At 41.0% G+C, this 14,092-nt stretch overlaps 4 protein-coding genes across 4 annotated transcripts; 2 read left to right on the top strand and 2 right to left on the bottom strand.

Annotated features, from left to right (window-relative positions):
* Window positions 1–303: 303 nt before the first annotated feature.
* Window positions 304–3,359, top strand: ccdc127a (coiled-coil domain containing 127a; the record flags this gene model as incomplete). Its single annotated transcript, XM_079226983.1, has 3 exons — window positions 304–433; window positions 1,010–1,254; window positions 1,358–3,359. 3 exons carry the CDS (start codon window positions 304–306, stop codon window positions 1,802–1,804), a joined length of 822 nt encoding a protein of 273 aa, XP_079083109.1. The 3' UTR covers window positions 1,805–3,359.
* A 366-nt stretch (window positions 3,360–3,725) lies between these two features.
* LOC306744929 (uncharacterized protein) lies at window positions 3,726–4,981 on the bottom strand. The gene is made up of 2 exons (XM_079227633.1): window positions 4,718–4,981; window positions 3,726–4,463 (listed from the first exon to the last, which is right to left on the bottom strand). Exons 1-2 carry the CDS (start codon window positions 4,849–4,851, stop codon window positions 4,121–4,123), a joined length of 477 nt encoding a protein of 158 aa, XP_079083759.1. The 5' UTR covers window positions 4,852–4,981; the 3' UTR covers window positions 3,726–4,120.
* A 1,371-nt stretch (window positions 4,982–6,352) lies between these two features.
* mrpl32 (mitochondrial ribosomal protein L32) lies at window positions 6,353–8,057 on the bottom strand. Its single transcript, XM_079227012.1, has 3 exons — window positions 7,911–8,057; window positions 7,528–7,727; window positions 6,353–7,006 (listed from the first exon to the last, which is right to left on the bottom strand). The coding sequence occupies exons 1-3, from the start codon at window positions 8,011–8,013 to the stop codon at window positions 6,755–6,757; spliced, it is 555 nt and encodes a 184-aa protein (XP_079083138.1). The 5' UTR covers window positions 8,014–8,057; the 3' UTR covers window positions 6,353–6,754.
* A 677-nt stretch (window positions 8,058–8,734) lies between these two features.
* On the top strand, window positions 8,735–13,450 carry psma2a (proteasome 20S subunit alpha 2a). Its single transcript, XM_079227235.1, has 8 exons — window positions 8,735–8,787; window positions 9,307–9,383; window positions 9,671–9,803; window positions 10,136–10,258; window positions 10,382–10,463; window positions 11,472–11,545; window positions 12,329–12,386; window positions 12,477–13,450. The coding sequence occupies exons 1-8, from the start codon at window positions 8,747–8,749 to the stop codon at window positions 12,591–12,593; spliced, it is 705 nt and encodes a 234-aa protein (XP_079083361.1). The 5' UTR covers window positions 8,735–8,746; the 3' UTR covers window positions 12,594–13,450.
* The last annotated feature ends 642 nt before the right edge of the window (window positions 13,451–14,092 follow it).

The raw sequence follows: 14,092 nt of genomic DNA, 5'->3' as shown, positions 1-14,092 counted from the left end.
CCTTGTTTATGGTGAGCTGGAATGTCAAACTTCACGTCAGAGCGGTTTTATTTTTGCTGCCTGTCGCGCTGTTTTGGTGAAACTAATTCAATGGATACGCGGGACCTTCAGTGTTTATTGAAACATGAGACTACGCAATTAACTAATAAAAAGTGTCTGGTTATGTTCATAGCTAAGCCACCTTGTAACTTTGTTGCGACTGGCACTCTCACACTTAGCTATATTGTAAATTCAAAGGAGTCAATTATCCCTTACGTGTTTGTCTCCCCTGTGTGTCTTTGTTTGTGTGTCACAGTAGTCTCCATGAACAACTTGAATGACCCCCCCAGGTGGAACATCCAACCAGACCCCAGAGGAAGGGGGGCGGGGGGCCGTGATGGCAACCAATGGAGCTACTCCCTGCTGGTGCCAATGCTGGGACTGGCTGCATTTCGTAAGTTACACAAAGTCGTGTGTCTGTGGTTAGGTAATTGAACATCGGAGAACATGTGAGCTATTTCATGTATATGACTGTGCTCCTGCAAAGCTGCTTGAGGTTGTGTGAGACACTAACCCTCTGGGAAGTGTACAGTCTTGTATAAATGTATGCATCTTCACTGGGACTGTCTCTTTTTTTTTTACGAGATTGTAAAATGGCAAGGGTTGACTTTATCAGAAAACATGTCCTCCTTCTTCCGAAGGTTTAATTAACACCGACCTGGGACAGGGTTAGGTTGATGGATTTTATTTGTTTGTAGTTTAACGTTACCCTAAATACCTGTGTTTAGTTCAGTTGTTTTCACACCGCAAACTATCAACACCAGAGTCCGTTTGAAAGCGGACTGAGACCAACCTTTTCAAGCGGTCTCAGTTAAGATTGTTGAACCAAACCAGGGTTTGATTGACAGCTTTCACACCAGCCCCAAACAAACAAAACAAATCCAAGAAAAAGCTACAGGGTTTGGTTTAAACGGAAAGGGGATGCGTAAAAATTACCTAAATATCTCAACAACTCCCACAATGCCTTCAGGTTGGATCTGGACCAGGGAGTCTCAGAGAGAGATCCAGAAAGTTAAAGACCAGTATGACAGTGACGTCTCCACCCTAAAAAGCGAGTTGGAGGCACGGTACCGGGACACACTGACAGAGAGGCGCAGGGCAGCGGCTACACTGGAGCTGGAGCTAGAGAAGGAGAGACTGAGGGTCAAAGGTTACAAGCTGGCCCTGATCTCACAGAGCCAAATGCTGATGGAAGAACGAAAACAGTTGCATCAGGTAAAATCTTGACTTGCAAACCATTAGTGCTATTGTGCATGTTTCCCTTTTAAAACTGTAGCCACTCCTGCGTAAACCAAAACGCTGTCTTCTCCCTCATAAGGAGCGCCAGTCCTTGGAGGAAGAGAAGCAAAGGCAGGTAAGGTCCGGCGCTGCAGGGGCTGTGCTGCATCGCGCCCTGGAAGGAGAGAACGACTGGCAATGGAGAGCCAACACGACTCTGAAGGAGCTCGAGGGTCAGCTTGTGGAGCGCCAGAATGCCTACTGTTCCCTCATCCAACCTCGGGACCAGCGGCTGGAGATGGAAAAGAACATGCTGCTTAAAGTCGTCAAGGACCCCATCGGAACGGAACTGGATCTAGAGTCCGACCTGAAGGATATTTTTAGGAAAGATAAGCACTGTGCGGACTTGCTAAACGTGGACAAGAGGAAGAATGGAAGCCTCATGTGGGTGTACCTCAAGTACTGGCAGCAGCAGGTCACCGTCCAGAAACACAAGAGAGCCGAAGAGGCTATATTTGGAGGAAAATTCCAGTCTCAAACAAAGTGACGAACCTTGGTTTTTCATTTGACTTTGACAAATGTTAAAAGTATGTGGATCCAAAATGGAAAATGCATGTATTTGTTTTGTTTTTATTATCTTTACGTGATTGGGATGTCATGGAAACACACAAGAAGTAACCCCAATAAGGTGATGTTCAACATCTGAAAGTTCCTGCCGTTATCTCTGTGTTTAGAAAAGAAGGGATATTAAGTCAGGTTTGGAGCATGCAAAAATAGTGCCATTACTTCAGAAGCCTCAGTTAAAGCTGGGGTTGGTAATCTTGCCATACCAGCAAGAGGACGCTAGATTTTTAAATATTGTCCAACGGAAAAACACAGCCCAGTGTTGCCAACTATTTTTCAAATGAGAGTTGCAAGCAGCCTTAGCTCCAAAAGTTGTTACATTTAGCAAGAAAGTCGCCAGGTCTTCAACACTGACAAAAAATATCCATATTAACATAAACAACGAACATGGCTATCGTTGGTGCTCAAGACTGTAAAGCTTGCATCTTGTGGAAGACTCCACAGGCAGGTAGCCCGCCACTGATACCAGATTCTGGTATCAGAGCATTTTATATATTGATTGCTGTTGGGATGCAATGAGAATTTCAACAAAAATATAAAAAATCTTTCTGAAGAAGATTACCAACCCTGCCTTTTAAGACTCATTAGCTTTAAAGTAACTGTGTGAAAATGTGTAATGATGAAAATGTACATGGGTCATTCAGGTGGATTTTTCTTTTTTACAAAATGTACTATTTAACTCGCATTCTTTGAGTGCCATGAATTACTGCTCGGTGCATATTTTGTTGGGCTGGAAGATGTAGACCTTGGGTATGAATTTAGAGTTCCCATTAAGTGTTCCCAATTGTAGTGTAACACCCCTTTGTTGCTGCAAGTTTCTTCAGGAAGGAAATGAATCACAATGAAAACTAAACAATACAACCAGGAATCATTAACAAGAGGACATGTTATTTTGATGGAAAACATTATCGTTGTCTTCCTCTGTAGTGTGTTGACACCACACATTAATACGTTGAAGGGCTATTGGAGGGGGTTATCTTGATATCTGTGGGACCTGCAGGTTTCCTTCCACGTATCACATCTCTCATTGCACTCCAAAGTGTGTGTGACCATTTATGATACATGATCCCAAGACAATAGAATAGTGCATCAGTCTCTGATCACTAGATTTTAATTTATAGTCTTCAATGCAGGTTTGCGGGATCTTTTTAACTATCAGGGAGACGGGACACTGAAGGTGCATGTGAATCTAAATAAGGGAATAGAGCACAAAGTAGTGGTCAGTACTGTAACACTTTACCACAATACTGCTCTTTTAAAATAGTGGAATAGCACCCTTTTACTTCACACTTCACTAGTGTGTTGAAAGGATCAACTAAAGCTGTAGCATTTCTATACCAAGCTTCTCTATGCTGTTGTGTTTTTATTTGGACGATGACTTGGTGATTAGGTGCTGGATATGATGCCATGAATTCAGATGTACTGACTCTGATCACTCTGTGAAATCATCCTAATAAATACTTGGGTTAAGAACTTAATTTTGTGTTCTTGCTTTCTCTTTAAGAATCGTGTACGTCTACATTTAGCAAAGTATAGTATCTGGTCCCGTTAAATGCCACTGTCTTACCACAGGGTGGAGCTGCTGCTGTGTTTTTATCCTAAAGAATGAGCATTTATTATGAAAGCTATGTGGAAACTCATAATAAACAGTATGCAACAGGAAATACATGGAAATAATTGGTGAATTACAGAACACTTATCTACCCAACCTTATCAGAGCCAATGTACTATGAAAAGGGATTTGTTGTATTTTCTCTAAAAGGACAGTTTTATTAACTTTAATGTTGTGTAAGTCGGTAAGAAAAATGAGGTTCCAGACATTGTTTCGTGAAGCTTTGTTCAGCATGGAAATCACTAAGGATGAACAAAGAATCTGTGTCAGAATGTGTTCACATCTTGAGTACAGTACATCACTTTTTTTATTTTGCAAAGTGTCGCACATGATTTATAGATTCATCAATTCTGCATGATTCCAAATTTTAAAATGAAATAATTTAGTAATTCAATTATGAGAAAATCCTTCTTTTTTTAAGTCTATGTCTTTTGTTTGGATGATACTAAAAACATCATATTACCTAGATATATTTTACTTACATAAATCAGAAGGTCAATGTCACAGTTAAAGTAGTCACACAATATACACCTTAAATAACATTTCTTTTTTCATACCAGTGTGTAAATTACGGCAACAAAGGCCACACTACACTCTGAACTCGTAAATACTCTCAAGCTCCTCGCCTCACTCCCTCCTCTGCACCCGATGACAGCTTTCCCTCGGTGAGAACATCAGACACGAGGCTCTGAAGTTCACTGGTTTCCCGAGCTCCCGGGACGTGGCAGTCACTTCCTGTTCCCCCACTCCGTTATGTAATGTACCCACTGGCTGTTCTGTGCACCCAGAGGTGGATGGAGCAGGACGTAGTTGGCTGGTGTTGAAGAAGGGCAGCCGGTGCTCCGTCGTGACTCTGCTGTTGCTGCCCAGCCTCAGTGTCTGGCTGGGACTCCTCTCCACCAGGAAGTCGGCCACCTGTTGCTGCTTGTAACTTTCTCTTCGAATGCTGTCCGTCTCTGATAGAGTGAGCCTTGAACACATTACACACACCAGACAAAACATTATTATTTTTTTGTGTGGATTTTACGCTCCAAATCAAAATACAGCGTACATAATGAGAACACATGCTGCTCTGCTGTCCTTGACCCTCTCTATCCTGCTGCTTGTCACAACATACTGAGCACTAGCACACATAGATCTATGAATATACTTCACAAAGATTCCAGTGACTCGTACAGAATTTAATCTAGAATAAAGATGAATCCCAACGTGGGAACAACATACTTGTATTGCGGCCTCGTTTCAAGGACCAGGCTCAGCCAGCACTCTTGGTAGCTCTCCTTCTTCCACTGGTTTTCCTCCTGCAGCTCACAGTAGGAGTTCACCAGGTAGCAGCCTCCTCTGCTCACACAGTGCATGGTGCTGTTGTGTTGAGCGCGTAGATGTCAGTGAGTGAGCATGTGCCTAAGGCAAAACGTCCACTTTCGCTCCTTTCTGACTTGACTCAAGAGAAACGGATTCAGAAGGCGATCAAATCACATGTCATCATCAATGCGTGTACCAAGTAGTCTTGAGATGTGAGTGCGTTTTGCAATGTCTTAAATACCCGGCCTTGTTTCTATTTTTAATCCTCTGCATCACTTTGTCGTGAATGTCATCACTCCAGGCATCCTGAAGGTTGGTTTTCATGTGAAAATGTGCGTTGGCTCTTTCCATAACGCGAGCCCACCAGATTGCATCCATACTATAAGTGTGCATACTGACTGGAATATGAAATGACCAATCTGGACATGGATTTAGGTCAAAACAAATATCCTCCGGCTCCTCGAATGTCTCTCACATAGACCACATGTCGCAGGAAGGAAACAGCTGAGAGCAATCAGATCACTGACTGACAGTCATAATCCAACTCATTAATCCTAAACCACATCTTGTAAAATACATGCTTGTGACTGACTGAGTATTTAGCAAAGTTCTCTAGCAGCATAGACACAGTGCATTTGTTTAGCGATAGGTCTACTCTCAGCTGTATCTCGTTATTCCATACATCTCTGCGAATGTGGAATAATGAGTGATAGTGAGTAGAGTCTCTACAGATGTGCTACCGGGGTCTTTTTATATAATTCATAATGGAAGGAAGTGGGGAAAGGTTTGGACCTTGCTTGACTTCTGTATGTGTAACTGCTGATAAAGCAATTTGATTCCACGCTACATTTCTGACCTTTTACTGACTTAATGATATGTTGTAGTTCACAGCTCTGAAGCTCATTTGAAACCTTGATCACTCTGTCTCTTTTGGAGGACGCTGGCAGCGACAGTTTCATCAAAGCTGAGGGTGAAACTGAATCAGAGGGTATATGATGGTGTCACTGAGGCACTGGAAGGTATGCTGGACTCATCCCAGCAAAAACAGTCTGTTCCCGACACACAAGAGCCAGAACTTCGTGACTTGAGTTTGGTGCTGAGTCCTGACTAGTTTTCCATCACTAGCCAGGTAATTTAATAAGGAATGATATTCGACATGAATGAATGTTATTTAATATGAGCTGCACAGGTTTCTAAATTAAATGTTTGACATCACATGCCGTGTAGTTTCTTCATCCTTGAAAACACATTTGTGTCACTAAAGAAAACAGCCTGTGCCTATTTTCCATTAAACTTTCATCCATTTAAAAAGTTGGAATTGAGATACATACATACATAGTTATAGGATGCTGACACTCTACATCCCCCTTTATTATGCAGATAACATCGGTGCACAGTTCATGAAAATATATATATTTCACCGTTTCTCATTGTATCATGAAGTGAAAGCAGTCATTCACCTTCAACTATTTAACTAATGCAACCATTGCCCTGTACATTGCATGGTCTCACTTATATTTAAACGATGAATAAAGTAGATGCACAATATTTATCTTTCAGATAATAGATTTATTGACAAACAACCAAATTTACAGTAAATTTCTCTCAGTCGAAAATATGAGTTAATACAATGAGTCCGATACTGAAAATCTCCAATGACTTTGTGTCCCTAAACCAACACAGCGTTGCTATAGTACAGTGTGTTCACAGATAAGTGAAAACATGTCTGACGGGGCAGTATTGATCAAGGCTCCTGGTATCAGTGCTGATCAAATCATTGCTTTGGAAATAAAACGGCTACAACATCCTTCATTTACTGAATACCAGACTGGACAAAATATGCTGCTTCCTACATCATATAAAGAATGTGTGTGTGTATGTGTGTGTGTGTGTTAGCCATGTGTCAAATTCAAGGTCTACATCTTGCGCAGCATTAATCTCTAATTAATCTCAGCATCATTGGCTGAACCAGACGGGCCTCTTCCTGGCCCTCTCCACAATCCTCTTGTCTTTGTCCAGCTCACTTGGTGTTTCGCCCTCGTACAGGACGACGGTCTCCACGCTCGGGGCCCCCAGCGGGCCGCCTTCCATCGCTTTCATCTGTTGCCGAATCAGAGCCGTCTCCTTGCACACCTTAGCGTAACAGAAGCCACACATGATATGTTTCTGCTTCAAGTGGCCACACTCTGGACACGGCTCGGTGTTGTTCTGAGAGAGGGAGGCAGAGGAACGGTGGATGAAACAACGGAAGGCCAAGACTGTTTCTAAACAATATTGATATACGTGTATTCAGCCAACGAGCAGCAAGTATCAGCCGGTAATACCGCCATGCCGTCAAACATTTCGGAGATAGTTTTCCCTTCCCTGTATTGAATTGAATAACATTTAAGTCTTTACATATTCTATTGTGTTTGTATGCAATACCAAAAGTAATTTGTTGACACACTGTTGGTGCTGCATCTACTCAACTTTATCCGAGTACACATTTGATTATATTTGCAGCAGAATGTTTCTGTTGAGTTTTGTTAATGTAGTTTTTAAAGATTTACATGACACAAACTAAAGTTTAAATTTACAGGGGGAGTTACAGCTGATACCCCCTACCTTTATTTATTTATTTATATATATATATATATATATATATATATATATATATATATATTAGATAGTAAGAACTAAATGTATATAAAGTTAGGTTTTTAGGTGAACTGGGAGGATCCACATTGTACCTTGACTTGTAGGACGTTGCTGTCGGCTCTCCTCCTGGTGCGGTTAATCTCTATCGTGCGCCTCTTCTTGGGCACTGCCATCCACAGGATGCCGTCTAGCAGGCCAGCAGACTGCTGCGGGTCGCGGTGCTGCTCCTCCAGCTCATCCTCCCTGTCGAGCTGAGGCAGGAGGCCGGGGCCATTCACTGCCAGAGCCGGAGCTGCACACAGGAAAAACACTGTTACCTGCTGTTCGCTGCAACCCAAGGATACAAATGTAGAGAGAGAGAGAGAGAGGGGTGTGTGTACGTATGTGCGTGTGTGTGTGTGTGTGTGTGTGTGTGTGTGTGTGTGTGTGTGTTTGTACGTTAGACGCCGTCCTGAGCTGCGGTCAGTAAACTCACCCAGCTGTCTGTCTAACGTCAGTCCGGCCGACTGCAGAAGTCTGCTTTCAATGTGTAGCAAAGAGCATCTGAGGCTGTTCACCAAAGCAGCTATATTCATCATGTTTTGTTGTCAGCACGCTTCCTTCCCGTTCAACATGTCAAACAGCTCACGGTCACTGAGATTCAGACGTCATCAAACAGCGACAACAAACCACACTTCTTCTGTTGAATTCCAGCAGGCAAGATGAATTCCGGCGTCTTACTACCACCTAGCGGCCAAATGTCAAACTTCACTCTTTAGTGTTTTTACAGTTATTGAATGAAACATGACGGTACTTTGTCTGAACTATCATAGTATATTGTCCCTATTGGTAATAGTTCCTAAGCGATGTTTTTTAAATAGCTTGCCATATCATACTGTGATATCCACTGTAACATATACCCTATTAAGCAATATCATTGATTTACATTTTACAATGTGTTTTAGGATGTAAAATAAAGTCATTCAATAAATACGTGTTTTAATAGAGACATTCATTATATATTGTTTTATTTCAGATAATACTTTGATAAAGTTGATATGGGACGTAAACAAAGATCCAGATTCATTTGTAATTTCTCGTATTGTAACACCTGATTGCTGGCATTGGTCCAATATTATTGACGATTCAGAGTTATGCATATAAAATATAGTTAATAAGCATTGGATATCTTATCCATATGCTTCCTCAATTAATACAATTTTGAACTACTATCCACCACAAAAAAAGTGTTTAGTCTTTAGGTGGCAGTATAAGCCCCTAAAGTGGATTTGCAATTCTTCCGCCAACACAGAGAAGAAGAAGAAGAACAAGATGGCGGAACGAGGCTATAGTTTCTCCCTCACCACATTTAGGTAAACTTGATCAAAATTGCCATGCAACTTTAAAATAGCATGCAAACTTTCATCCTGAAGATGTTGTTGATTAGCATCTTTTCAAACAGTTTGCACCGTTTTCTATTTCTATGTGAAAATAAGGTTGTTGGGGTCCGTGTTGTAGTCGATGCACTGTCATTGCCGGGGAATGAATCGGCTATGATAACTGTTAGCCTGTCGGCTAGCGTGTTTCTAAATGAAATAGTCTAGCGACTCTCTTCTTTTCATATCGATGATAAAATGTCACCGCAGGGTTTTTTATTCCTGAGCGTTTGACCGAATAGACCGAAACGAATCCTGTTTCTACGTTATATGTGATTTAACGTGTGAGACTTAACGTTAGCTCACCGTTAGCCAAGTTAGCTCAGATGAGTCGGTTGTTTTACCCTGTGCTTTCAGTTTCGCCTTCGTTTGTCGGGATGCACTAACTGTTATACTAGTACTTGCATGTAGCTTTGTGAATTGTACTGCAACATCATCACGTGTTTGTTCCCGCAGCCCTTCGGGTAAACTGGTCCAGATTGAATATGCCCTGGCAGCTGTAGCAGCCGGAGCTCCTTCAGTCGGCATCAAAGGTAAAGAGTGCTGGTCACGATGGGATCACATACAGCTCTTGGTTCTTCAGCAGGAATTAAGAATATTTCATCACTGACATAATAAGTGAATTCAGCCATATTAGTTTGTCTGATTTGTTTTCAGAGGATGCAACAAGACTCTGCAGGGGAATGTGTATTATGCTAAATGAAATCTTGACTTGGATGAAAACAATGTCTGCTGTATCGACTCTCTGTGAGCTGCGTTTCTCCTGACATTTGATCATTTGGCCAGGATTTTGTGAAAACACTTGTTCTTTCATTTTCAGCTTCCAATGGAGTTGTCCTGGCAACAGAGAAGAAACAGAAGTCCATTCTGTATGATGAGCAGAGCGTCCACAAAGTGGAGCCCATCACCAAACACATAGGCATGGTCTACAGCGGCATGGGGCCCGACTACAGGTGGGGATTATTTTGTTTCTGCATTTGGAAGTAAAACAGAGGGCCAGCATCTCTGCTGTCTTTCCTAACTTTGGACAAGCAAAATCTGTGTGATGATCAACTTTTAAAATGCAAACTTTTGGTTGACTGTCCATAAGCAGATAAAACAATATAATAGCAGTAGTGAGTAATATAGCATCAGGTCTATATCTGTTTGTTGAGGGTTTGCATATTTTACCGTCAACCACGATTTATTTGCTCCACATGTGAGACATCTAGGAGATGCCACCAGAGTTTGTCTGACTACTGAACCTCACGAACAGATAAGTTAATGAGTCATGTCTTCCTTTCAGGGTTTTGGTGCGACGAGCCCGGAAGTTGGCACAACAGTACTTCCTGGTTTACCAGGAGCCTATCCCCACTGGTCAGCTTGTCCAGAGAGTGGCCTCTGTAATGCAGGAGTACACACAGTCTGGGTGGGTATTCACAAAGATGCACCAATACACACACTGCATCACTTTTATATTTCAGAGGTGAAATGTATTCAGTATACATTTTTTATTTAATCTGTGTTTAATTTAATGTGTGTTCTTCTCCAGTGGGGTGCGTCCATTTGGTGTTTCATTGCTGATAGCTGGATGGGATGAAGACCACCCCTACCTGTTCCAGTCGGACCCCTCTGTATGTTGTACTACTATTTTCTTATATTTGTTGAATAACAACATTTGTCCTCAAATACTTTGTTCTTTTAATTGTTTGATTTTAAAAGAGCTTGAGGCCATTTCCACACTACTACGTTTCCATTTTAAAACACATATCTTTTGCTACTTTTACAATGAGCATCCACACTACGCCAAAGTTTTAGAGCACTGAGGGTGGATAAGTTAAACAAAAACTGTGTTACGTTCTAATGTGGACGGGCTAAGTTGGTTAAATGGATAAGTTGGGAAACAATGACGTTTTCACCCGCGTTCGCTAATTTATTGGGTCTTAGCGGTCATGACGTATCCTTCCCTGATTTGTAGCGCCCTGATCAGATGACCCTTTTCCAGAAGAAAACAAACGGCCAGGTCTTCCAGCAACAGTTTGAGTAAAGAAATCTCTACTCTAGTCTTCTCGCCATTGCCGTTCATCCTCTGCAGTATTTTCTGCAACTAAACCAACTGCAGTGTGAAGAAAATCTGCTTCCTGTTTACACCGTCATGCATATGCCCAGTGTATGTGAATGGTGATGTGCGTTTTCAAAGGATGCGGTCATTTTGTTTTTTTGGAACAAAAACGTGTGGACGTAGCCTCAGTCTGCTGGGATCCTAACTTTTCATAATGCTGTTATGTGTCATAACCCACAGGTCATGACAAAATCCCAAATAATCCAAACTATTTATTATAACAATTTAGAAGTGAATTTGGTTGTGAGGTGTGTTAGTCAGTGAAATGAGCAGTGTTCATGTGGATGTGCTTGGATAATGTAGTGTGAGGGATTTGTGGAGTAAGAAGTGTAAGAAAAAGGCTAAGTAAAGCAAAAGGGTCAGCAGGTGCCGACAGGGTAGAGAGAGAACAACACTGGAAGCTTTGGCCTTTATATTCTGTGGAGCTCTGACTCCAGGTGCTCCAGATCTGGTGTTGGGACTGCATCAGGGGCCGTCGTCATAAAAGCTTAATTTTTATCCTTTTGTTTTTGACTGGCAGGGTGCATACTTTGCATGGAAAGCCACCGCCATGGGAAAGAACTACGTTAATGGAAAAACATTCCTTGAAAAAAGGTAAGACTTTACAGTAAATAACTTTTTTGTTGTTTAATGAATATAATAACCTTTTCTTTCGGACAGCAAATGTATTCATGTAAGGTCAGTGGCCAATCTCCAACAATCAATTGTCAACAAGTGTAAAAAAACTTTTTGTACAATTTGATGATGCAGATGATTTACAGCCCCAGTGTGATCTATAAATAAACACTGAATAATGCATGGAAGCTTTACTATCCAATTAATTTGTAGTTGGCACACAATGAAGAGGAACCAGGAAGGTAACTTCTTCACTACACTTATGGAAAACCATGAAAAGCTTTACTCTGACCTGATTCTAATGAAGCATGTTCCCAATAAATGTCCTTTTGTGACTTAAGGCCCACTACTGATTGTAAAAAAAATAAATAATCAGAGGCCCATCTTGCCAAATACATGACAAAAGTAAATAAGTATAGTAGATATATTACAGCTCTCTTTATAATTCCTCAACGCACACTTTGGCGCTTTTACTAGCGCATGGTTGTCTCCTACTCCACTTTTTTTAGGTTTAAAAACTCAATCACTGCATCCAAGGGAAAGTTAGCTAGGCAACAATGTCAGAACAGTTTTGCCTCTACCTGATTGTGTTGTGATGGGTATGGTGATATTCAATTTTATGTAATTTTTTGTGTATATATATATATATAAATAAATAAATAAATAAATAAATAAACTTGGGACAGTGGGCTCACAACTGAGTTATTCATTTGAAGCACACTACACGGATTGCTTGTTGACCACTTTGGTTTTGTTCTCCAGGTACAACAACGATCTGGAACTGGAAGATGCCATCCACACAGCCATCTTGACATTGAAGGTATGATGTTTGTTATAAAATAATACCTGAGGTATTGAATCTCATTTTATTATCATCAGTGATTTACATTATCCTGTATTTGTGTTTCAGGAGAGTTTTGAGGGTCAGATGACAGAGGAGAACATTGAGGTGGGAATCTGCAACGAGGCCGGCTTCAAAAGACTCACCCCAGCGGAGGTGAAAGATTACCTGGCAGCCATTGCGTGAACACACCCTCCCTGATGACGGCGCTCTATGGCCACATTTCAAGACCTAACAGCACAGTAGCCAACAGTGTCTCATTATTGTAGACCAGTTATTTAGGGAGTTTGGCCATAATGTGTTTCTGTCCTGAAAACACAAGAGGCTATAACTTCCCCATCATCAAAATTATTAATGTGAGCTGGTAGAATCAGACAGCCTCTTTGGGATTATGCCCAGAGCTAATTTGCTTGAAATGACAGCCTTTGTGCGCACAGCTCTTGGGCTGCCACTCACAACTGAACTGACCAAACTCAATTAGTTGCTGTGAGATGGCAAACTAATTTTTATCACATAACTAATCGGCTTTGTTGTCAAACTCATACCCTGGTACTGTAAAATGTGGCAGTTGGCTGCTGTGTATATGACAAGGAATGTGGCCTCTAATGAGTGAAATTTCAAGTCTTTCATTGAATCCTTCAATTTTTGTATTTCTCATTACTGTTGCAAAGGCAATGCTATCGGATTACAAATCAATAACTGTTGCTTTACGCATGTAAAAAAATCACAACATTAAAATGGTAATGAGGCGAACAGTTATTAAAGACAAGAAAGATCTTTGGTCTGGGGGGATTTACTCATCCTGAACAGTGATTCTTTTATTCTCCTGACTGCACTTAATTAGTATCCCTCAAACACTTGTAATTAGGTTCAACAAAAGAGAGGATGCAATGGAAAGTGTTGTGATTTTACAGTTAGGATCTGGTTGCCTGTACAGCAGTTTTACACAATGTACTTTTTTTTTCCAGGCTAGAAGCAATTCTAGAGTTTGTATTTTCTCTTCTGGTATCTGTCACTTGTTCAAATAAAAGATGGTAAGCTGGTATTGACTCTGTTTTGAATTACAATGCTTTTATTGGAGAGTGTCAGTTTATAGCAATGAAGGTACTCAAAGCACTTTTCAAAATAAAAACAGAAACGATAGAAGCAATAACAAAGACTGCAGGCGGGAGATGTCGGTGCAAGCGGTCAGAAAGTGATGAAGGTGCGAGGTTGTGAAGGGCTTTGCAGGTTATACAAATCTTTAACTGTATTATTTGCTAGTTGGGAAGCCAGTAGAATTAGCCTATCATAGTTATGACTTTGTATCTCATAGCAGAGCTCTGTTATGAAAAAACGGACCGTTTCTATAAATAACAGACGTTATGAATAGTAGTAAGATGGGTACTACTATCACAAGTTGAGATAGTAAGTCATAATTCTGAGTATCTTATAATAATGACTTACAGGAACTTATTTTTTTCATTACAGTGGCAGAAATAGGTTTCCACATTGTGTACATAATGAGCGCGCGCTAGTGCGCAGTTTAGTGAAGAACGCGCTCTAACATAGACCGGTACACCTTTTCAAATTGTGTTTGTATCCCTACGCTCATGTTCTGTTTAAACACATATACCACGACTGATACAATGAAAACAGCAGTCAAATAGTAAAATGAGCTGCGTCGTAGATGTGGTCAAATCAGT

The sequence above is a fragment of the Taurulus bubalis genome (genome assembly GCF_910589615.1).
Source record: "Taurulus bubalis genome assembly, chromosome: 12".
NCBI classification, from domain to species: Eukaryota; Metazoa; Chordata; class Actinopteri; order Perciformes; family Cottidae; genus Taurulus; species Taurulus bubalis.
Note: the sequence above shows the minus strand (reverse complement) of the source record. Positions and strands in the feature narration are given on the sequence as shown.